The sequence below is a fragment of the Lepidochelys olivacea genome (assembly GCF_965140295.1).
Source record: "Lepidochelys olivacea isolate rLepOli2 genome assembly, chromosome: 9".
NCBI lineage: Eukaryota > Metazoa > Chordata > Testudines > Cheloniidae > Lepidochelys > Lepidochelys olivacea.
Window position 1 is genome coordinate 24,008,832 of NC_140419.1, and position 24,179 is coordinate 24,033,010.

Below are 24,179 nucleotides of genomic sequence, written 5' to 3' on the forward strand. Positions count from 1 at the left end.
TGGGCCTGATCCTCCAAACTTTTATGAGAAGCCCCACCAAGTCCTCCAGAGGGAGATAAATGCAATTGGACATTGATTTCCAGAGGAAGGGCTATGTGTATCCCCCCTCATCCATAGCTCCCCCACCCCGAACCCTTTACCCACAGAGAGGCCAGATTGCATGGAGCGGCCTCTACAGGAGTGAGGGCAGGGGGGGGGGGGCAGGGGGAGAAGAGGAAGAAAGGAGGCAGTCAGTATGAGATGAGGCATAAAATGGAGGAGTCCCCTTTCTCTATTGAAGTGGGAGACACGTTCAGAGGGTCCCCCTCCAGATGCAAAGATGGGTGGGGTTGAGGGAAGTAGCCCATAGAACACAGCCCAAACATCATGAACAGAAGTCAACATCTGAGTCAGAGGAACTTCCCCTTGCCCTCAGCAACATTAAACAGTCTGTATAAAATATCTTGAAAAACTAAAGCATTCCAGCCTCGCTCTGAATCCTATTTGCTAGACTATCAGCAATCTGAAAACCAATCACATTCCATATTTCTTAGTGTTAAGGCTCTAAAATAGGCTGCAACTTCCAAAGTTGGTTAACATTTAAACAAGTTATTGAAGGCCCTCGTTTCACTTGGAAGTGATAAACACTGATGCCACAGAAACAAACACATAATGCACAAGATTTTTTTTATGCAAAGCTACATCTCTGGCAGGCTGTGACTAGGCATCTGGAACCCTCATTAGTCTCTCAAGGAAGCTATGTTTGCCCACTGGGAATCATCAGTCAGAAAGAGCACCAGCACAGGAAGAGCCTTCCTCAAGCACAACTTAGAATATAAACTCAGGACCTTGTCATCATTTTGTCTGCATTAGTATGACTAGGATATGAATTGAACAGTTACAGAACCATTGCTTCCCAGCTGACAAAAAGAACCTTCTCTTTCCTTTCTTTGTAGGTAGGGCTCCACAATTTGTTCTCCCTGGACGAGAGATTCTGAGCTGCAGCAGAAGCTTCAGAACCAAATGCTGCTTTCCTAACAATTTAGACTGACCTGTGCCCTTTAAAAGGAATACAGAGCTTGGGAGCATTAACCAAACTCCTTAACCACACAACTGAATTCTTTTATGTGAAGATTAATAATTTCTAAAATCCCTGACATAAGAAACCAGCAGGAGAAATATTTTTACTAGAGGAAGGACTTTAGTCTGTTTACTTTGGCAGGTATAGGGCTATATTACTATAGGGCTAGATTATATAGTGGCTGATGAAATGCAGGTACTGACCAGACTGAGGGTGAAGTTTCTCAGGAAGTCTGCTGCATGGAGTAACTAACTGGGAGAAAGGGGGAATAGAATGACTAACTGCTGCTGTTGACCTAAGCATCTTATGTGTCTTTTCCTTGTCACCTACTAGATTGTATTTGTTGTCTTTTGCTTTTTAACTGCCTATTAATAAGCTGTGCAGTTTGAAAATATCAAAATCCTGGGCTCAAGTAGTTTTTTTTAAATGTGGAAACCTTGACTAGTAAACTGCAGCCCCTTAAGAAAATCACAGCACAGCTATCTGCATCTTGGAATGAGGAGAAGGTACATCTATAAGTGAAGCTAAGTAACCTAAAGTGCAGTTTATGTATTTTTCCAGTATGGATGCTGCTCTATATGCACCCAGTCAAGACCAGGGTACGTTTCAGATCTTCAAGCCAGCATGATGCAAAGCTAGTATCTAGTATGGCCTGAAGAAAGCCCCAGTACAGGATAAAATGAATTTAGCATGAAATAACCAAGGATAAGGGGGGAGGGGGGGAAATATCCACCATAGACAGGGAAGAGAGGAAAAGAGAAACAGAGCCCTCTAATACTGTAGTTATTGACAAATTTGCTATATATAAAGGTTATATGCTACCTCAATTAAATGGACCCCCCACCCACTTTTCAGGATAATGCTAGTTCCTTTATAGCTATACAGTACATAAGGCATGTTTTTCAACCCCTGTCCTCTAAATAGTCTATAACTTCTGTAAAGGGTGTGGGGTGCTTGGCAGACAAAATAATAGACTCTAGTCTGCATACCTTGCTAATATGGTGGAGACTCAGGGCAACTAGAAAAGTGAAGGCATTTCTCCCTCTGAAGCGCAGACTTCTCAAGTAGAAAAGGAATTGATTATACCCAAGTGCTTTACCTTCCTTTCCCTCCTCCGTGTTGGCAGAGAGGCTGTTGTTACCTCAGCTGTCTGTAGTAGTCATTACAGTAATTAGCATAATGAGTATTATCTCTTAAGTTTATTAAAAGGAGCAATCTTTTATTTTAAGCAGGAAGAGGAGGATTTTGAGGGTTCCTCCTCATCTTGTCCTCCCCAACCTGGCAGCAAACACCAGCCAGTTAGAAATAAGGAAGGGCAAATTAGAGAGAATTCTGTTACACACTAGCAAGATGAGGAGATATCATAGGTAGTTACAAAATAACCACTTCAGTATTGCAGCTGCTTCATTCTACCCTATTTAAAAGGCCAGACTTCCAGAAAAGGATGATGGGAAATACCCCTATAACAAGACAACTCTGCAGTGAGGAATGGAAATAGCAATTAAGTAATTGCTTAAGAAGTAGGAAGGATAGCCAGGTTGATTTGCTGTATGTTACACACCACAGACCTATCTATGAGGTAGTCAGTGAGGGTCACTGTTTATGAATAAATAAAATGATTTCTCTAACATTAGCATTTCTACCTTTAGGCTTCCTATGTAATAATGGAAACTCTACTAAAACTCACCAGTTTTACCCTAGAGGCAATTACTACAGTAAAAGTTGAAAAAAATTACTACCTTCATCTGGGAAAAAATGCCTTAACAGTTAAGTACAGAAGAAAATAATCTATAGGCAAGTATATAACTACCTTATAACAGGAAAAACCGGTAAATTCTACACACAATTCTGTAAACGGGGAGTAATTACCATGTAACCACTGAGTTGTCTGGTTATTAGAGAAAGAGAACCACTTCAACAAAGCTTCTGTTAGGTAAGAGAGCATGCCATTTTCCCATTCTTTCAAACTATTCTTAATCTTTTAATATTATGTATAATAATATAATATAAAATTATATTTAATATTATGTGTTTAATATTATAATATATTAATCTTTTAATTATTAATATTAACAAAGGGATGAGGAAGAGCCCTGGTCTTTTTTCAGTATGATAGCAAGAGAGGTTTGCTGAACTGAGAAACTTCTAAGCTTCCAAGGCTGTTAGCCACTAAGAATTGTTATTTATTTGGACATCAAGGGCCCAATTCTTCCTCATATTCATGTTAATAGGAACTGTAATTATGGATGTGAGGCAGAATTGAACATCAGGAACCTATTGCCTGATATCTAGTGCTTTGAAATTTTTGAGAGTCCCTTTGGAATTGGTACAGGTGAGCAAGGATCTGCTGGACAATTAGTCATGTTAGTCATAGTAAGGAGAACAAATGGAGAAATAAAATTTCAATCTCTGACATTTAAATTGAAGATAATCTCAAATTTTTGTGTTTTTTGTCTGGTTTATGGCATCTGTAAGGAAAAGAGGGCTGCAGAAGCAAAAAAAATTACCCTCTGGAGCATTTTGGATTGCCATGGAGCTCATGTTATCTTTCTTCAGTGCTTCCATAAGTGGTTGTAGACAGTAAACATTGGTTAATAGGAATAAGGAGCTATGAGATCATAAAGGAGTCAAGCAGCAGCAGCAGCTTTTGCCTGATGTTTCCTATGGGTGTAGCTAAACCACTTATTCTAGGCTATTTTGACAGTTTGGGAGGGTGCATAAAAACAATTTTAGAAAATTTGCCAGCATACATAAACTTCAGGAGATGGTCAGAAGCAGTTCAGTATCTGTCTGCTTTATTGACACAAGTAATTGGAAAACCTGTGCAATGACCTTGGGGTCACTCAGATTTAGAATCGTTTTCTTTCGGCTGAAGAGTTAGTTTAGGTAGGTATGCCCTATGACAAGATTCATATTGTGCATTTAACTATACAGGGAGCCCTAGAGACATTTTAGATGCCTCCTTTAGTTAATCAGGTTTTCATGACAGTAAACAAGAAAACAATGCTATTAATCTTGGATTACAAGAAGCGTGGGGAAGAATTAGTGGGACAGAGCAAGGAGATTAAGTCAGTTTTCTTCTCTTACCCAAGTAGCTATGCTGGATGTTACAAGCATTATTTCACACTCTCTTTCAAATTAACAAACAAGGAATAGTCCTGGACAGATCCTCAACTGGAGTATATTCTACTGATTTCAATAGAGCTATGCTGACTTACATCAGTTAAGGATCTGTCTCGGAGAACAGAATAACCATGGGATGGGCAAAAGAGATGATCAGTGCACTGATCAAACTGAATCCCTATATATTAATATGGAATAAAAAACACTGTTAGAAATACATGAGAAATAACTATTTATTTGGTTAACAGTTACAGCAAAAGATTTACCTTGACACCTATTTTTATTAAAGCTAAAGTATTCAATTAAAACTATACACTATCCTAAATATATACACACATGCATGCACACACAATAAATAATGACAATATTTAATATTGTTATATATTAAGATGTTACATTATCTTTCAATATTCTTACAAAATTTACTGTGATTTAGTTTATCACCTATATTTAGTTGTTTCAATAAACCATAGCAACATAAACTCAGGACACACAACACAAAACAGGATTACTATATGTAATGAAAAGGGAAGATAATCCTTGAAGCAATGATACAAGAACAAATGTTAACTGCATTAAAAAGTAACAAGATACGGTTTAAATCACCAGCAAGGGAAGATTTTGGGTAATCTCTTAAATACAGCATATAAATCTACAAGTGAGACAAATCGTTTCTGAATTTATGCAGTGGAAAGATCAAATTCTAACCCACCCTCCCAACAGTTTAAGAAATCAGGAAGTATACATACTCATCTCAAACATACACTTAGAACCTGATGCTGCAAACTTCTCCAAGCAGACTGATCCCAGGTGCGCACAGAAAGCCCCACTAAAGTCAAGGAAAGAATTGCCTAATACTGGTATACTTGTGGCACCTTAGAGACTAACCAATTTATTTGAGCATGAGCTTTCGTGAGCTACAGCTCACTGCATCGGATGCATGCCGTGGAAACTGTAGCAGACTTTATATATACACAGAGAATATGAAAAAATACCTCCTCCCACCCCACTGTCCAGCTGGTAATAGCTTATCTAAAGTGATCACCAGGTGGGCCATTTCCAGCACAAATCCAGGCCCACCTGGTGATCACTTTAGATAAGCTATTACCAGCTGGACAGTGGGGTGGGAGGAGGTATTTTTTCATATTCTCTGTGTATATATAAAGTCTGCTACAGTTTCCACGGCATGCATCCGATGCAGTGAGCTGTAGCTCACGAAAGCTCATGCTCAAATAAATTGGTTAGTCTCTAAGGTGCCACAAGTACTCCTTTTCTTTTTGCGAATACAGACTAACATGGCTGTTACTCTGAAACCTAATACTGGTATGTATCTTAAAAGCACTTGGAGGAATACTTCCAAGATACTCAGTGGGATAATTCCACTTGCTCACTACTTCAGCATTTCTTAGTAGTTGTGGCAACTTTAAAACCACAAACAGAAACCCTAGAATTATTGCTGAGTAAGAAAGATATGTTAATTACATTGACCAGTCAATATTTACTGTATCACATTCAGTATTACACAATATAGAACTGTTGCAACTATTTACAGTACATACAATGCTATTTGATGCTACCTACAATATGTAACATTATCATACCATCTGCAAAGTCTTAGGTTTTGTGGACTAATGACTGATTTTAACTTGCTCTAAAGGGGTCACATAACATACTGCTGCAGTGATTAGATCATTCCAACTTTAATGGAAGATTATTTTATGTCTTAATTTAAAAATTGTTTGATCCTTAACATGTTTTTAGAAGTAATACTAAAACTCTATTGACAGGTTACAGAGTTAACTTTATTTTCAGTCTGTACATTTGACAGCACTTACCGTACAGACTGTATCCCACAGTTAATTTTTTTTCTCATTTTATACAGGTGTGACAAGACAGAAAAGGATTTAAAATTTAGAAAATGTAAAACCACAAAATTTAGCAGGGGAACTCAGGGGCAGATGTAGTAACTGAAACTATTATTTTTTAAATTGGATAAGTTTCAAATTAAGTGTCCCTTTTAACACTGTTATCAGAATTTATACAAAAGGAAAATCCTGAATAATCCATATGAAGAGACACAAGATTTAGACTTTTAAAATGGTGAGAATTCTTTTGTTGACAATCTTATGGCAGTTTTTGTCAGCAAAAAGTTTAGTTACTTTTCAATACACATTTTGGACAAAATGATTTATTTTTCCTTGTCTCTATTGCTCAAAGTATATAAAATTAAAGACATACCTCCCAGTAATCCTGCATTAGAAAAAAAAATGCACTCAGTCTTTTATCTCTAATTTCTAATTATTAGACCATATGTATGCAGAAGGCTAAAAAGAGAGGAAGGTTGTGCAAAATGTAGATATACAGTAATTTATAAGTACATTCCACATAACATGCACTAAACAAGTATTATCTTAATGAAAATAACGTGCACACATCAAGAAGAGAATAAATGCACAGAGTAAAATTCTATACTGGACTGTGTGTGAGGCTCCCAATTATTTTAATGGGAATTACATGAACAGACCCATTAATGTTCTTATGCGTTCAGAATTTGGCCTTTGGATTAAAATCACTCAATTAAAGGCATTTAAAGGCTTCGTTCTCCTCTTGAAGTGGATGAAATTCAGCCCTGTATGGAGAGCCCACACAAGGCCTATGCACCACCCTATTCTGAAGGCTTAAAAAAACCTTACGTGATATGCAAAAAAGAAAAGGAGTACTTGGGCACCTTAGAGACTAACAAATTTATTTGAGCATAAGCTTTCATGAGCTATGATGAAGTGAGCTGTAGCTCACGAAAGCTTATGCTCAAATAAATTTGTTAGTTACTAAAGTGCCACAAGTACTCCTTTTCTTTTTGCGGATACAGACTAACACGGCTGCTACTCTGAAACCTGTCCTTAAGTGATATATATGCATTGTGAGGACTTGTGGCACATGGGTGACTTCATATTTCCATGTTATCATTAATGAGCTATATATGTGTATCTACAAAATATAGGCCTGCTGTTTACATATGGTGGCAGGATTAAAAATGTTCAGATGGCCTTATAATTTACAGTTTAGTTATACTACATTTTGCCGCAACAGCTTGCTAGGTTGAGAAAATATCTGCACTGAATTACAACAGTATATCCAGCACACTTCTGAATTATTTTACAATATGGAATATACCATGAGATTATATATTCTAGGTATTTTTAAAGCACTCCTCACTGTAGAGCACAACACATTGCAAGAGACAAAAGACTAAACTGTGGTAATTCAGAAGAAAATGTGTTGATTACATGTGCCATCTTAGCACTTACAGTACAGTAGACATTAAATAATATTTTCTTTTGTAGTATCTTCACAATATTACAAAGAATAAGCCACTGACAATAAGCTTGGTCCCTATGCAATTTTAATCTTTACTCTGTGAAAAATCTTCAAGTCCTCCAAATGTAAACTTTATTGAAAAAAATAACAGTACATAGAGATGTTAGGAATCCTCTTCGTTCACAAGTAATGGTTCCACTTCCATTGCCACTAAACTGGGTCTTCTCTTGTTCTGCTTGCGATACATAATAAATTGTGCAGTCATCTGGATATTTTGGGTAAGAAAATGAACAACATGAGATACAAAGATACCATTTTCTACTCTTTTAAGAACAAAAAAATTGACAGACAGGATGAAAACTAGCCATCCATCAAATCCACCAACCAGTCTCGGACAGTGATCACTTTGATTCTTCAGATGAAGGTTCAAAACTCTCTACAGAGTTATGCCTATAATATTTCTTCCTAGCTAGTTAATGGCTAATTTATGCTCTGATGCATGAGGGTTTATATCCTTATTTTTAATCTGAACTGTGGACATTTCTAAACCATGTGTGTGTAATCCTTCTTCAAATCCTGCTTCACTTGTTCTCAATTATGTCTTACGGCAATGAGTTAGTCAGTTTTACCAACATGGTGTTCTGGGAATTTAAGATTACTATCTTGTTGGCAGTATTCAGAATTTTTTTTAACTCTAAGTGACAGAATACATTAAATTCAGATATCCTCAGTTATGATGATCAAATTAATACACATTGGGTCAGATTCTGGCCCCTATATATGCCACTGGTGACTTGCAGGAGTATAAAGAAGCCACAATGACCTCAGGTGAAAGCCCCAGCACAGGAGCAGTGTATGACTGACATTACCCTACACTGTACCTCCCTCCACCCGTAACCCCAGGCAAAAGGCCATGCTGGGGATGGAACCAGAGAGAGCATTTCAGAGGCATGAGGGAGAGTGGCCACAGTGCTTTGCACTTGGCCTATTTTAGGCTGCAAAGCAGCCCATAAGCAGATGAAGGGAGTCTACCATACATGAGAGCAGCCCTTGGGGGCCTGCTCTAACTTACTGTAGGGCTACTCTGATCCCCAGCCATATCCAGAATCTGGGAGGCACAGAGGCCGCACTCTAACCTCATATATGCAAATTTGCTCACTTTAAAACACTCCTTTCTTAGTAAAGAGGCAGAACCATGAGGAGAGAACCTGGCTTTCCAGTCACTTTGTGCAAGAGGTTCAATTAAACAATGCATATTTAGTTTTATTTATTTGTATAACAGTAGTGCATCAAGGCTCCAACTGGGAGATCAGGGTCCCACTGTGCTAGGTAATGTAAACATGCACAGTAAGAAATGGCTCCTACCCCAAAATTGTTTCTAAGCCAAATAAACAAGACAGAAGGTAGGAGGAGAAACCCACAGAGGCACTGAGAGGTGACTTGCTGTAGGTGACATGGCAGGTCAGGGCAGAGCTAGGAACAAAATCCAAGTCCAACTCCCAGACCAGCATCTCATCTACTAGACCAGTGGTTTTCAACCTTTTTTCATTTGAGGACCCCTAAAAAATTTCAAATGGAGGTGTGGACCCCTTTGGAAATCTTAGTCTGCGGACACACCCAGGGGTCTGTGAACCACAGGTTGAGAATCACTGTATTAAACCAAACTACTATTAGTGTTTATATCCAACCCTGAAGGGATTTTGGAGGAGGTGAAGTGGATGGGGTCAGGAAGGAAACTTAAGTCATAGGGACTTGCATGAAAGAAGGCTTAAAGGTCTAGAAAATGGATACAAGGGGGCATCTGTTTACCAGGTATCTTCACACACACAATACAATGCATGCTCTTATTCACACAGCTTTAGGTAAGACAGTCATACTACCACTATACTTCAAATCCCATTTTACAAATGAATAAGAGTTGCCCTGGGAGGAAACTTGGCACATCAGATCTCTATCGGGAACACTTTAAACAAGTTAAAATAAGTGGTCTAGTAGACAGTAGCAGTGAGACACTTGAAGCTAAGGCATGCTGCTATTTCAAAAAATATTATTACCATAGAAGCTTTCTGGAAGGTGTGGGTGGATGAGGAGGCAATTCTCTACATCCTGGGCACAGCCCCATGAATTACCCTGCTTTCCCAAAGCTTTACAATACCCCACCTCTGGGGTCCCTTCCATGTAAAGACTAGTCAGAATTTCCTTCAGAGACAGTAGATAAGCACTCTTATTCACTGCTGTGTTAATATGGGGCTGTCTCCCTGCTTAGAGCTGAGTAATTTAGCTGCACAGCACTTCCAGCTACTGTAAGTCAGGAAACCAAGAGACCAGGAATTTGATAGGACCTCATCCTGCAAGAGACTGAGCACCTTCTGAGGGTGCTGAGTGCTTTCATCTCCTGTTGAAGCATTAAGAGCACTTGTGGGACTGAGTCCTTCCACCAGTGTGAATAAGGAGTTACTCTACTGAAATCAGGCCTGGGAGCTGGGACAAGTGTGGATTTCCTGCATGCCAGCATAGACTATCATACTTAGCCCATGACCATTACCAGCCTGGTGGCCTGTTTTATGTAATGAGATTAAGAGCATGGGAAGGAACCAATTCCAAATAACTTGCAATGTATAATTTCAGATCAATATTTCCAGCACATATTTTTATTACTAGATGCACTTGTTATTTGGGGATTTAAGGAATAAAATTAAAGACCACTAAAGCTCTTTCCTATGGAAGCATGCTTACTGTTCATGTCCATAACTTTCTCAATGAAAACGGAGGCCTGAGCATGCAGACAGTTTGGCTGGCTCATAGCCATACTAACTAGATAGAACCAAGTCTTGGACAGTCACTGTGAACTAATGGATCAAAAATTTGTTTTCTAAGTATATAAAGATATTAATGTGCAATATGTGATATATGAAACCGTCCTGAAAAAAACGGATACTGAGAGAGGAGAAAGTTGTATGCTCAGTTGGGAAACTGCCTTTGCTGAATTGCCAGGTCAGGCTTAGATTCTCTGCATGATGTAATTGAATTACAACACAATGATGTTCTGTAAAAGTATATAATGAATTCCAAACGGACTGATAAGACTCTGGCTATTGTTGCTTAGCTCTGGCTGACTATACTTATTTTTGGGCCTCTAGTAACAATGTAATCTGCAAATAACTATGCAGCATTTCAATGTAGTTTGTTGACAGAGGCTGGACCTAATGTACTGCATGTCAAATAAAACAGAGATGGGGGGAAAATCTCTGTACTGAGGTCTGTCTAATCTAGGCACAAGGCATTGCTTTTGGGATTCAATTTACAGATAAAGACATAAAAAGGTTCAAATGGGGCTGGTTGGGAGGTTTCAAGATGGAAACCTAATGGCCCAATTCTGTCCCTCAGCTACAAGGGTGGATCTCCCACTGAAGTAAATCTCCAGGGAAATCAGTTAAAGTTTCATCCATGTGTTTGAGGGTGGATCTGGGAATTAACTACTCTAATATTTGGCATTTTATAGTACTTTATGATGAAGCATAAAGTAACTGCACATTCAGCCAAACTCTTATGCCAACCCAACCCTGTACCTCAACCAAAAGTTGGTGAAGAGTCATGACTCTTCCAATGTCCCTAAAGATGAAACAAACCTGGACCAGTGGGAAGAAAGTTCCAGAATCCTGATCTACTGAGAATGCCCTCCTGCAGCCAGTTCAGTCTAGGAACTAGTCTCTTGGCTAACTTCAGCTGCTACTGCAACAGACATATGTGCAAAAATTCTATAGTAGACAGTTATGGAGTAACTGGCTGACAGGGGAAGCATATTCCTAACCCAGTCAGTTAGAGGTTGGTTTTGTCCTTGCTGTATCCCATCTAATATAACTGTGGATGTTCTCAGAAATTAACTACCAGAAAAGAAAGTTAATGACTCAAAGGCAGTGATTATCCAAAAATGAGACTCCTTTTCTCTTCTGAAGATTGGGAGCTTTCTATTCCCACCTCCTCTGTTCCCAACAATCAAGAAAGATCCTGCTTGCCCCTTTTTGAATTACTCATGACTGTAATGTGGTGTGTGAGTTTGCTAGGATTTTCTGCAACAAACAGTAATGAAGCTCTCTTTGGAAAGCACTGATTTCCATATCTTGAGGACTTCTCAAGGCAGGAGGTCTGCTTTTGTTTCTCCTTTTCTCTTGATTACAAAGTTTCTTCAAATTCCCCAAGTCACGCTGGAAGCATCTGTTTTCAATATAATTTGAACTGGAGGACTACTAGGATTGGAATCAGACTCTAATCAAGTCAGAACTGAAAAATGAATGTCATGTGCACACAAGCATTGCGATTCTGGGCAGTTTGTGGCCAATATCAGAGTTCCTCTTAGGAATACATGATGGAAGGGCATGTACAAATATGCAAGTAGTGTACTGTCATGGTGATCAGCATCAAATTCTGATTTTCCTTTTTGTAAGTATAGGCAGTTTTATGTTTCTAGCTAAGGCCAAAATTTTCAGGGCTTTGTTTAGGGAACGAAAGCCTTGTGTGTCCAAACCAGGGCAAAAAGCCATGAAATGCTACAGTCTACTCATGCTAGAGAAGTATCTCATCAGTGATAAAACTACACCTTTTAATTTCAAAAGAGGCAGTTATCCTCAGTAGTAAATTACCACTGTAGTGAAGTTCTGTGTTTGTGTAGTGAAGGACCTTTTACTAGAACTTCATGTCTTCGGATGCCCAGAGCATGGTTGGCTATCCTAAGTGAAGAAGAGAGTTAGTCAATCTGAAGTTTTAACAATAGAACTGGTTATATGCTTTAAGCTGGTTCTGAGACTTCTTTTCACTGAATCCCAACTTTACACTTTAAATATTGTATCCCTCTTCCTCTTGTTAGTTTGAGCTACTGACGTGAAGTTCTCAATCCAGACAGGTCAGGAATACCTCCTTTAAATGCTAATGCTTAGCAAAATTGAAAGCTGGAAAATCCAGGCTCTGAGTTCCATACAATTAGATGGTTTGGAATTCTGTATTTATTAACTCAATTGTTGGGATCTCAGTAGTAGCCAATAATCCACAGAACCTTTCATCTAATATTAAACAGGGAGGGCCTTGGTGTACCAAAACTCATACTACAATTCTACTATTTGCAGTTGCTTAAAGTAGTACAGTAATGGAAGAGGTTAGTTCACATGAAACTACTCTGCCGTGATAAAACCAAGGCTATGTCTACACTATTGCGGTAAGTCAACCTACATAAGAATGTACAGACTGGGTAAGACCAAAGGTCCATCTAGCCCAGTACCCTATCTTCCGACGGTGGCCTGTGCCAGGTGCCTCAGAGGGAATGAACAGAACAGGTAATCATCAAGTTATCCATCCCCTGTCACTCATTCCCAGCTTCTGACAAACAGAGGCTAGGGACACCATTCCTGCCCATCCTGGCTAATAGCCATTGATGGACCTATCCTCCACAAATTTATCTAGTTCTTCTTTGAACCCTGTTATGGTTTTGGCTTTCACAACATCCTCTGGCAAGGAGTTCCACAGGATGACTCTGCGTTGTGTGAATAACTTAGCTGGAGTTGACGTACCTTAGGTTGAGTTACTGCGAGGGGTCGATGGGAGAAAATCTGCCGTCAACTTACCTCACTCTTCTCGTCAGGGGTTGGATACAGGGATAGACTGGAAAGCGATCTGCTGTTGATCTGGCGGGTCTTCACTAGACCCCCTAAATCGATCACTAATGGATCAATCTCAGACTGTCGATCTGGGCTGTACGTAGACCTGCCCCAAGGCTCCTCTATGGATGTGTTGCACTTAAATTCATAAGGCTACTAAATAGGAGTCCAAATTCAGTTTAAAATGGGCTGGTTTTCCTACAACTTGCTGTTTTCTCCTTTCTTATGCATATCAAGGCCCTCCTGGTTCTTTGACTGGCTTTATAGACAAAACATGGAATTTTAACTGGCAAGGATAATGGGGTAGATAGTTATACAGGTGGTAAGACCAACAAATATGTTACCATTCACAAGACTTATGAAACAAAGGCTCAATATTGTTCAACAATTTGCTCTTATTAGTATTTTACGATCAACAAGAACAATCATCTTCCTAGAATGAGTGCACATATATAGCAATAACTAGCACACTGGAAACACACACAATACAAATCTGAATTAAGAGAGAAGTTCATTTAAGACCAAACTCCTTCTGTCAGTTGCAACAGCCTGGCAAGCTAACCTATGTTGTAATATGTGCTATTGTGCATGACTCTTCAAAAATAATAGCTTACTTTAAGATACACTTAAATGCATGAATGCATATGTTTGTGCCCCGGGTGATGCACTTAGTTTTATGGACAACTGCAACATATGTTCACTACATATTATGTTTTCAAAAATATCTTAATAAGCTTCATGTTTGTCCTTTACCTCTAGATGAATCTGGCAAGAAGTTGATTTAAGATACCTTTAAAAATGGGCCAGTTTCAGTTATAATCTGCCTTGTGCACTTGGAAATAATTTGTGTGTTTCTCGGATATTAAACACACATTAGCCATGCACAAATGGGAGGGCCATTGCGCACGCCTAAAACTGAAAATTTAGTCCACTGTGTATTGACTACAAAAAGTAAAGCTATCCAATGTAGCTTTAATTTGGATACCTTATTCAAAGTTACTGGCCATCTTATAAAACTGGGCAAATCATTTTAAAAAAGACGACGTTTCACAATCAGTTTAGATGCAGAATGAAAGCCGTCCAAAACTCCAATTCAATCTCAAATTATTGTCCAATATTTAAAAACACACCTTTGAGAAACTCTTGCTCTAACTGGAAAAGGATACAAAAATATCTAGAAACAGAACTCCAAAGCTCCCAATGAGCCATGGAAGATGGTGTAAAAAGTAGAGGTTTCTGAGAGCCTTAGCTGCAGGCATCTTTAAAACAAGGCTCAGTCCATAAGTACAGTTTCCCATCATGGCTAATGCAAACAGCAGGTAAGATGTGCCTTCTGTGGACCTTCTCTGGAACTACAAATAAATATTAAAAAAAAAACAAAAAACCTTTGATAGGAAAATAAAAGTTGTCACATATATTATTACAGTGATCAGTTATGGATATTTTCCAGTTATTTTACTTTCTAACATGCCCCCACAAATTCAAACACTTATTCTTTTCCAGCTAGAAAACATTTACCTATGTTTCTAATGCTTCTGCCTCCATTAGATCTATTACTTTCTGCACCAGAATAATCTAAATCAGTAGTAACGTGCATAGTTCTGGGGAATAATGCATGTTAACTCCTGCAGCTGCAGACTAGAATGGGACTCTAGCATATTATAAAATGTTACTGTTTATTTCTTCAGAAATCTGTTATTCCTTCCCTTTCTTCGGTGGAACATTTTGAAAATGCTTTAATAGCTTACTTCAGAGAGGCCTGTTGGATTGGAAATAAACTGTACTTCACGGTGCCAAGTTTTTTCAATGTAAGATCAAAACGCATTCCAATGCCTGTTCTCTGCATATATAAAATCTTTCACTCATTGATAAGGCTAAGATTTAGTCACGGGTATTTTTGGTAAAAGTCATGGACAGGTCACAGGCAATAAATAGGTTTCAGAGTAGCAGCCATGTTAGTCTGTATCCGCAAAAAGAAAAGGAGTACTTGTGGCACCTTAGAAACTAACAAATTTATTTGAGCATAAGCTTTTGTGACCTACAGCTCCCTTCATCGGATGCATGCAGTGGAAAATACAGTGGTTCTCCAAGTACTCCTTTTATTTTTGGGCAATAAATAAAAATTCACGGCCCGCGACCTGTCCATGATTTTTACCAGAAATACCCCTGACTAAACCTCTACTTCTGGGGCCTCGTTGCTCTGGGGGACAACCTGCTGTAGTGCTGGGGGTTGACTGTCCCCTGGCCGCTGCTGCCAGGGACTGCCCTCTGGATGCCACCCCAGGACCACCGCTCTGGCCGCCCGGGGACCGCTGATGCTTGGGCAGTTCCCAGGGCACTCTCAGGACCACTGCTCAGGCGCTCCCCAGAGCCAGCCACACCGGCCGCTATTCTGCTGCCCGGGACCGCAGCAGTGGCTGATGCGGCTAGCCCCGGGACAGGACAGCTGCTCAGATGCTCCACGGGGCCGCCCCAAGGACCTCTGCTTGGGCGGTCCCTGGGACCAGCCACACCAGCTGCTCCTTGCATAGTCCCTGGAGCCAGCTGACTGGGGCTGCCCGAGCAATGGCTGATGCAGCTGGCTCCGGGGTGGTCCCCAGGACTGCTGCTCAGGCGCTCCCCGGGGGCTGCTCCCAGGACCATTGCTCAGGCGGTCCACGGGACCAGCCACACCGTCCGCTGCTCGGGAGGTCCCCAGGCCCAGCTGAACCTGGGCCTCCCGAGCAACGGCCGGTGCGGCTGGCCCTGGGGACCACCGGAGGAGCTGGTCATGGGTCACTCCAGCCTTGGCTGGTGCTGCTGGCTGTGGGCTACCTGAGCAGGGGCTGCTCGGGTGGCCCTGAAGTCAGACACACCAGCCCCTGCGGAAGTCACGGAGGTCATAGAAAGTCATGGAATCTGTGACTTCTGCGACCTCCATGAAAGGATTGCAGCCTTATTCACTGACAGTAGGAAGATTATGAAATCAATAATGGGATTTTTGAAGTCATAGTGGATTATGTTTTAACTCACTGTACTCTATAAAACTCTCTACATTGTTTACTTACTTATTTAATAGAGAACACTTGGCAATCTAGAGATATAAACTGTATGTTTGCTTTTCATGTGCAATGCATACCTCTGCCCCCACCTTCAGATTCAGATCTACTTCTCCTGTCCTCTCTGAAAGATGTGCAGTTTTCCTTCCTTGCCTCTTCCCATTTCAGATAGTTCCAAATGCAAAGTTCAGATTTCAAATGGAAATGGAAGTTTGTGTTCAATGAGAGGAAGATTCCAGTGTATCAAGCAACAGGAAGCATTATGCAATTTAAGTGAACTCTCTCAAAAATATACTTACGTTTTTATACAGCTGGGGAAATCTAGATCCCAAGTAAAACATGCAAGATACATAGCCACAAATGAAGCCTGACATTTCTATCATACCAAGAGTGTTCTGAAAAACCAACAAAAAACACAAAGATTTTGTTTAAAAATACCTTTTAACATTTCAAGAGGTTTTAACTTACAGTTTAACTTCCTCTCAAGGCCTGCATTATGGCCACTGACTTTCTGGAAAGGGACTGGATCAGAACTCCCTTCAAAGCAGTTCAATGCTGCTGTAAATGGCCAAAGAGGTGACTGCTAGAAAGAGTTTGATCTTTACCTCAGAGTGGTGCACATCAGAATCAAAGCTAGTTACATGCAACAGTTGGGATTTAATGCTAAACATTAATGCAAAATGCATCTATTCTCAATAGTGAAAGAGCTAGACTCGGTGATTAAAGTCAAAATTAAGAACTACAGCAATGGCCAGTGAAAAGCAAAGCACATTGTGGCAAGAAAGCACGACACTTAATGACTTTTCCACTGTGTTCAACATGAATTGTGTTAATTTCCCCACTCTGCTACATTTTGAAAATAAGGCTTCCCTGCTGAGCAATGTAGTTTGGATTACTGTATAGGTAATAAACCAGCACTATTACGAAGATCAGCAAAATGGTGGAATATACCCCTCCAGGAGTGCTGGAACAATTTTTATAGCAGGGGGAGGGGTGCTGAGAGCCATTTAACCAAACTGTGAGCCATGTATATAATGGAAACCACATAAAGCCACTGGCAGCACCCCTAGTTCCATCACCTATGTACCGCTCAACTCTCGTATTAGGCAACAGCAGATACAAGTGTAATTTCTTCCCACATCAGAGGCTAAACCTGGGTTTCCAGTCTCCAAATGACTGCCTATGTTACCTAGTATCAGTGAAGAGAAGGTGCATTCATATGTTACTCTAATTTAATCTACAGAGTTATGCATTCTAATATAGCTCCATTAGTAAGATAAAGTGCATCTTAAAAAGCGTAAATTCATAGCTTGCAAAATTCAAAAGAGGGACAATATCCTCCCAAACTCCTGCCCCTATTCAGGAGAAGGGATATTACATAACATGAACTATGCTCCATTTGTTTGCACTAAGTCATTACTTCATGTACATCTTTTTCCTCAGTAGGCAGGTACAATAATTGAAATAATGCAGCAGTAGCCTAGAGCTAGGAATGCATCAAGAAATATTCTCAGTTTGGGAGAAGTGTGAGATTATGGTCCTCACTCTTTTGAAGGAAACTCTAAACAGGTTGGGTAGAGGGGAGAAGAAAAGGAGCCTGCCTTCTTTCAGAAGATGGAAAAAGATTTCTTTAGGTACAAACTATGAAAACAATGCGAGCTGAAAGCTTGCATGAGTGCACTCAAAATTTCTTTAGGAGAAAAAAGAACCCCCAATTCACTGTGACAGATTTTAATGTCTCAGTTAATATTTTCAGGCCACAAATTTAAAAGAAAACAATAGTGATTTTTACTACTGCCTTAAATGACTACAGAAAAATTCAGTTAATTAGTATATGTAGCTAAACAAGTTAATTACAAATAATTATAATCATTTCAGAATTTCCACTCATAGAAACTGGAAAGCTGTGTAATGCCTAATTGCCTGCATTTTAATAACACCAGCTGGAAATACAGCCTGATGTCAAACATCAAGACAGAAAGACTTAACTGCAAGACATCTCCATGGCTGTTTTTAGGCAACTTCTATATTTTGGGGTGGGGGTTTGGCAAGTATCGTTCAAACAAATACCCATAATATTGCGCACACAATTACTAAAGCAATTAGGATCATCATGCAAATTCCTAAGAAGCATAGCCACAATCCTTACCAAAATTTTATTTATAGTCTTTTTGTGAAGGCGGGACGTTAACTAAAAAACAAACTACCTTGCTAGCTTCCAGCACAGTACTCTGGTCTTGGTTTCGTAGCAGTAGCTGACTGGGTAAAATTACACACAATGTTATACACATCAAGACCCAGGTTACACAGAAATTCTTCAGGTTTATGCTGCCTACAATAAAATACAATAAGTCAGCTGACAAATGACTTGTTGGCTAGTAACATTGCTATTTGCTTATAATTTAGCATATAGAGTTAAACATCTTCAAGTGAAGACAAGTTTCACATTCAATCCACTTTTTAAACTAGCTCCTGCTAACACATTCAGGTTTAGCTAGTACAATAATCAAAAAGTTGCTAAATACAATAGAACAGAACACTTTCTTTCCACAAGTATTGATTAAACACCCCAAATACAAAGACATTTGGAATGTAAATTTCATTCCATTTGTCCCAAAGGCTTTGCTGTTAATACAGGTCCATCCAGCAAAGCACTTAAGTACATGATTAACTAAGCATATGAGTGGTCCTACTCAAATCAGTGGGATTACCCATGCTTAAAGTTAAGCATGTGCTTATGTGACTTGCTGGATTGGGGCTATAGTCACCTACAAAGGATTTCAAAATAGCAGAAAATATTATAAATAATTCAGTAGATAAGGTAGCTCCTGTATTATAATACAGTCATGCTTACTGGCTCCAGATGATATCAGCACTCCACTGTGCTAGAAGCTGTACTGATATACAGCAAGAGAAAGTCCCTGCCCTTTGAGTTTGCAGTCTAAACAGCCAAGACAAAGGACATATTACTATTGCCATTTAACAGATGGGGATCTGAAGCACGAAGACTAAGACCCAGATATTTAAAGATATTTAGCTGGTGCTGCACTCATCTAAACTCCTAAATTCCTTTTGAAAATTAATCAAGTCTCATAAATCAATTAGACTTTGCAATATTGAGCGCAGCACCAGCTAAATACCTTTAAATATCTGGCCCAAACCGACTTGCCCAAGGTCACACACGAGTCTGAGGTAGAGCTGGGAACTGAATCCAGATCTCTGGAGTCCCACTCCACCACCTTAACCTGAAAACTATCCTGTGCCTTCTAGTTAGGCACGAGTGTGACTGAAAAGTGGCACAGCAGCCGGACCTGTGAATATCCTTTTATTTTTTTAAGGTTATGAAATAAAAACAAAGAAAATCAGAGCTAAGGACACACCATGTAATTTTAATCTTGATGTGGTTAGATATTGCATGGATTTAAGAGCAGTTCCATATCTGCTGCCCTTGGTTCTTTATTCAGCTGGGCACGTCTAAGTTGTAACTCCGCTTTTTATTACCTTTGTTAGACCTTTAATTTTAATATTTATATTTTGACTTAAAAATGTTTCTATTGATATAGTCAGGTATGCTGTTTTTCCTGAGCTTTTACAATTTGAACAGAACTTTGACTGCTATTGCAATATAAATGGAAGACTGAAAATTTTCCAAGATTAAACACTATAATTACTTGCAGGATTTTATGAAGCAAATCAAGTAATTTCATTCCTTTTCCATTGGGTCTTTTTGACTATGTATAGTTATAGATACAGAACACATGAAAATGTCAAGTTATTTTATGCAGTTAGCAAATACAAAATAAAAAGTCCAACTTTGATCAAAATCAGGGAAACTAATTGAACATAACCTAATGGAAAGAAATGCAAGCTTTCAATCTTCTTTTACATATGTTTAGATAGCTGAAAGTAGATAGTAAAACTAAGGAATAAGCTAAAGCAAGCAACTAGATTCCACAAATTATTGCATTTTTTAAACACCTATATAAAGTGACAGTCTTACATAGAAAATACTCACAGCTATTACAGAATTTTGGCAACTAGGAATATGTAACAAATTCTGAACAGACTAGTTGAATTTAGGGATAGATATAAATTACTCTGCAAAAATTGTAAATCATGCCCTAAGGGGGAAGAATGAGATTTCACAGGGGCCTAAGAACACTTGAACTGGGATTTGGGTGCTCACCTCCTTTTAAACCCCTCTGAAAACTCATACTTGAAAGTTTAAGAAAAGAATATCAAGGACCAAAGTATTCCACTTCATATTGTGGGAAATGAATTAATTGTTGAAAATCTTACATTTTGTTGTCTTCTGATTCTTGAGCTTATAGTAGGCAAACTGTGAGATCACAATTATGTCCATGTTAACATAAAAGATGGCAGTGACAATCTAAAAGAAATCATAAGATGCACCTTCTTATACGTTCAACAAAATAGGATGGTCTTTTTGGAAATGATTTACATGATGTAGAGAACACAGAGATGATAAGTGCCAAAAGTTTGCAAAAAAGCTGTTTAGGATACAAACCAAGTTAGGCTGCTGCAGAGCACTGTAGTATATATTTACAGGAAGGCAAATTCCTGGTCCTTAGACCTGAGGCAGCACAGAGCTTGAGCTACGCAGTCCAACTACTGCTACAACTGCAAAGGTTTAAACAGATTTTAAAGGAATGTGGCACAATCCCTATCTGGGCTAGGTGTTAATCCCTTCCCTTACCCAGAGATGTGTCTCTGCCCCATCTGGGCGCCAGAAGTTCACTTAGGAAGGCAGGGTGCACGCTCCCTGCCTCCCCCATACGAAAAGGGTGTGGCTGGCTGTCCTGCTATTGCCCAGCTGGGGAGATAGAATGGGTAATGCTGCCTGAACAGGGATCTTCTGCAGAACTGTGTTACAAACTGGAATTAGTCTCCACCCAGTCTTTGTCTCCCCTATGGCCTGTGACAGCCTTCCAGCTTACGAAGCACATTTTTTTTTAAAGCAAGAGGGGAAGGGAGATCAGTAAAGGCAGAAAAGGTTGCAGATCCAGCTAAAGTATCAATGCCTAGCTACATTGGTATTTTTCACAGAGAAATCTTCCTATTCCTACAATAAGTACTCTTTTCAAGTTATTCACGGATAAACCCATCTTTGACCTAGTTCCTTTTCTTTACTAATAGACAACTGGCCAAGGAAAAGAGGCAAGAGCTTCAATTTAAAAGGATATCGGTGGAATCTCCATCACTGGGGATTTTTAAGAGCAGGTTGGACAAACACTTCTCAAAGATAGTCTATATAATACTTAGTCCTGCCTTGAGTGCAGGGGACTGGACTAGATGACCTCTCGAGGTCCCTTCCAGTTCTATGATTCTAACTTGGAGAACTGGTCTGAAATCAACAAGATGCAATTTAATAAAGCCAAGTGCAAAGTACTTAGGACAGAAAAATCAAATGCACAAATACAAAATGGGGAACAACTGGTTAGGCAGTAGTACTTCAGAAAAAGATTTTGGGTTATAGTGGATCACAACTGAATGTGAGCCAACAATGTGATGCAGTTGTGAAAAACCTAATATTCTGGGGTGTATTAACAGAAGTGTTGTATGTATGACATAGGAGGTAATTTTTCTGCTCTTCTCTGCACTGCTGAAGTCTCAGCTGGAGTACTGTGTCCAGTTTTGGGGTCCACACTTTAGGAAAGATGTGGACAAACTGGAGACAATTCAGAAGAGAGCAACAAAAATGTTCAAAGAGAGGCTGACCTATAAGGAAAGGTTAAAAAACACCGGATATGTTTAATCTTGAGAAAAGAAGTTGGGGGGGGGGAACCTGGTAAGTCTTCAAATATGTTAAGAGCTGTTATAAAGAGGACTGTGATCAATTTTTCTCCATGCCCTCTGAAGGCAGGAAAAGAAATAATTGGCTTAATCTGCAGCAAGGGAGATTTAGGTTAGATATTAGGAAACACTTTCTAACTGTAGGGACTGGAATAGGTAACCAAGGGAGGTTGTGAAATTCTCATTAAGGATTTTAAGTACCAGTTAGACAAACACCTGTCAGGGAAGATCTAGGTATAGTTGGTCCTGCCTGGGTTGGGCGATGGACTAGATTACCTCTCAAGGTCCCTTCCAGTCCTACATTTCTACTATTCTAGAACAATTTGATTTTGTTGTTAGACTACAAAAAGTTAATTGACTCCACTCACACTCAACCCGACTTATGAGGGAAACTTACTTTGAAAATAAACTGGAAAATTCCCACTGAACTTCTTATCAAATAAAGCCCATTTAGTCTACTTAAATGCTTAATTGTGTGAAATGGTTTATGCAATACAAGTAATAGTATAAAGGGAACTAGCTCGTGATACAGGATCACTTCTACTGTGCTAACGAAGCCACACAATACAAACTTATAAAAGGGTGATGAGTAGATGAAGAGAGCAAACTTGGCGATAATTTGCTTTTCTAGTATCTGTCTCTCCCTGCAACAGCTAAAAATATACATTTTAAAAATGATAAATCATCATGTAGAAAAGCTGATTACCTGAATTGGCAGTTGATTTGTTAAATAACAGCCTATGAAATTTGTAAGGTCCCCACCAATCCAACACAGCAAAAAGCCCAGAGAGAGTGCTTGGTCCACTTTTCCATTCTGATAAGCAACATAAAGTTGACTATGAAAAAAAAATCACAAGAGATGCAAACATGAAACATTTAACTTCTTTAAATACATTTTACTTTAAAAAAGCCCAGTCACAAGGAATTTCCTGTAGAGGGACTAAATGACAAAACTAGTATTTTGAAAAAAATACGTCCAGCTCAATATTTCTGGTTCTCTTAAGCCTAGAAATAACAGGCTCAACCTGTCCCCAATACTGCTTGCTTGCATGTGCTATTTTTCCATGGCAGGGAGTGAAACACACCATTTGAACAGCATAACCAAGCTATTAGTGTTTGATGTACCATGCTGTAGTAACCATCTTTAGTAATGTTGAAACTGGAAAAACATTCACATTTTGCAATAAAATGGCGAGGGATACACAAAGCTTCTATGACAGAGGGATGAGAGTCTATTAGCAGTTTAATGCAATGCTCACCAACGTCACAGTTTTAATGTAAAGGTGTCTTTCAAATAGTATTTCAGAGGCTGAATGGCTCAAAAATGGTTTTATTCTTCATGATTTCCAGACACCCTTTACTAGTTCAGTAACTAATATTCTCCCTATGTGGAGACATTTTCATCTATTCAGCTCCTGCTATTCCCTACCTGCATATTTGAAATATGAACCCAGCATAAGCACCTCACACAGCACTGCAGAAATGCTGACCGACACTCCGTTTCTGACCCTTTCTCAGTCCCAGTGTTCATTGACCAGGAGCAGCAGGATAGTATGTGACACATAACATGTGGTTTAAATAATATTAGTCCACTCTCCACTAAAGACTGCAGGTGTGTGCACACATGCAAGTGTAGGAGAGATGAGGTGAGGGTGACATAGGCCATGTACATTACCACTTCTGTTGGCCAAACTTATGTCCTTCAGCCATGTGGGGAAAAAAACTACCCTCCTGAATGACGTATGTTTGGCTGGCATAAGTGGTAGTGTGCACTGTGCTATGTTGGTAGGAGAGCTTCTCCTGCTGACATAAAACCACCTCCATGAGTGGCAGTAGCTATTTTGTCAATGGGCGCGCTCTCTCCCATAGGCATAGAGTGGCAATAGGAACGATCTTACAGTGGCGCAGCTGCACTGATGCCGCCGTAAGCTCGCTAATGTAGACATGGCCCTATTCTCATTTGCTTTCAGCGGCAGAGATTTGTGTCAGATTGGCGCAATAAAATAAGTACATCAAGCTCTTTTGCCAACCACCAAATACTGAAATACTGTTCTAAACATGAACATCATACTACTTTGGCATATGCTATTATGCAGATGGAAACAGAAATGTATCCAAGATCAACTTTAAAAAGGCAGCTTTTGAAAAAGGCTTCAGGCAAGATTACTCATGTGAATC

General features: G+C 39.4%; 1 protein-coding gene across 8 annotated transcripts in view; it reads right to left on the minus strand.

Moving 5' to 3' along the window:
- Positions 1–6,293: 6,293 nt before the first annotated feature.
- LOC311525801 (lysosomal amino acid transporter 1 homolog) overlaps positions 6,294–24,179 on the minus strand; it is a 42,129-nt gene continuing 24,243 nt past the window's right edge. For all 8 annotated transcript variants that reach the window (XM_084638169.1, XM_084638172.1, XM_084638170.1 and 5 more), the window contains 6 exons: positions 22,708–22,837; positions 20,487–20,577; positions 18,395–18,519; positions 16,487–16,582; positions 14,316–14,501; positions 6,294–7,766 (listed from right to left, as the gene is read on the minus strand). In XM_084638169.1, coding sequence (XP_084494295.1) covers positions 7,665–7,766; positions 14,316–14,501; positions 16,487–16,582; positions 18,395–18,519; positions 20,487–20,577; positions 22,708–22,837 — 730 coding nt within the window. In that variant the 3' untranslated portion in view covers positions 6,294–7,664. The remainder of the gene's footprint in view (positions 7,767–14,315; positions 14,502–16,486; positions 16,583–18,394; positions 18,520–20,486; positions 20,578–22,707; positions 22,838–24,179) is intronic.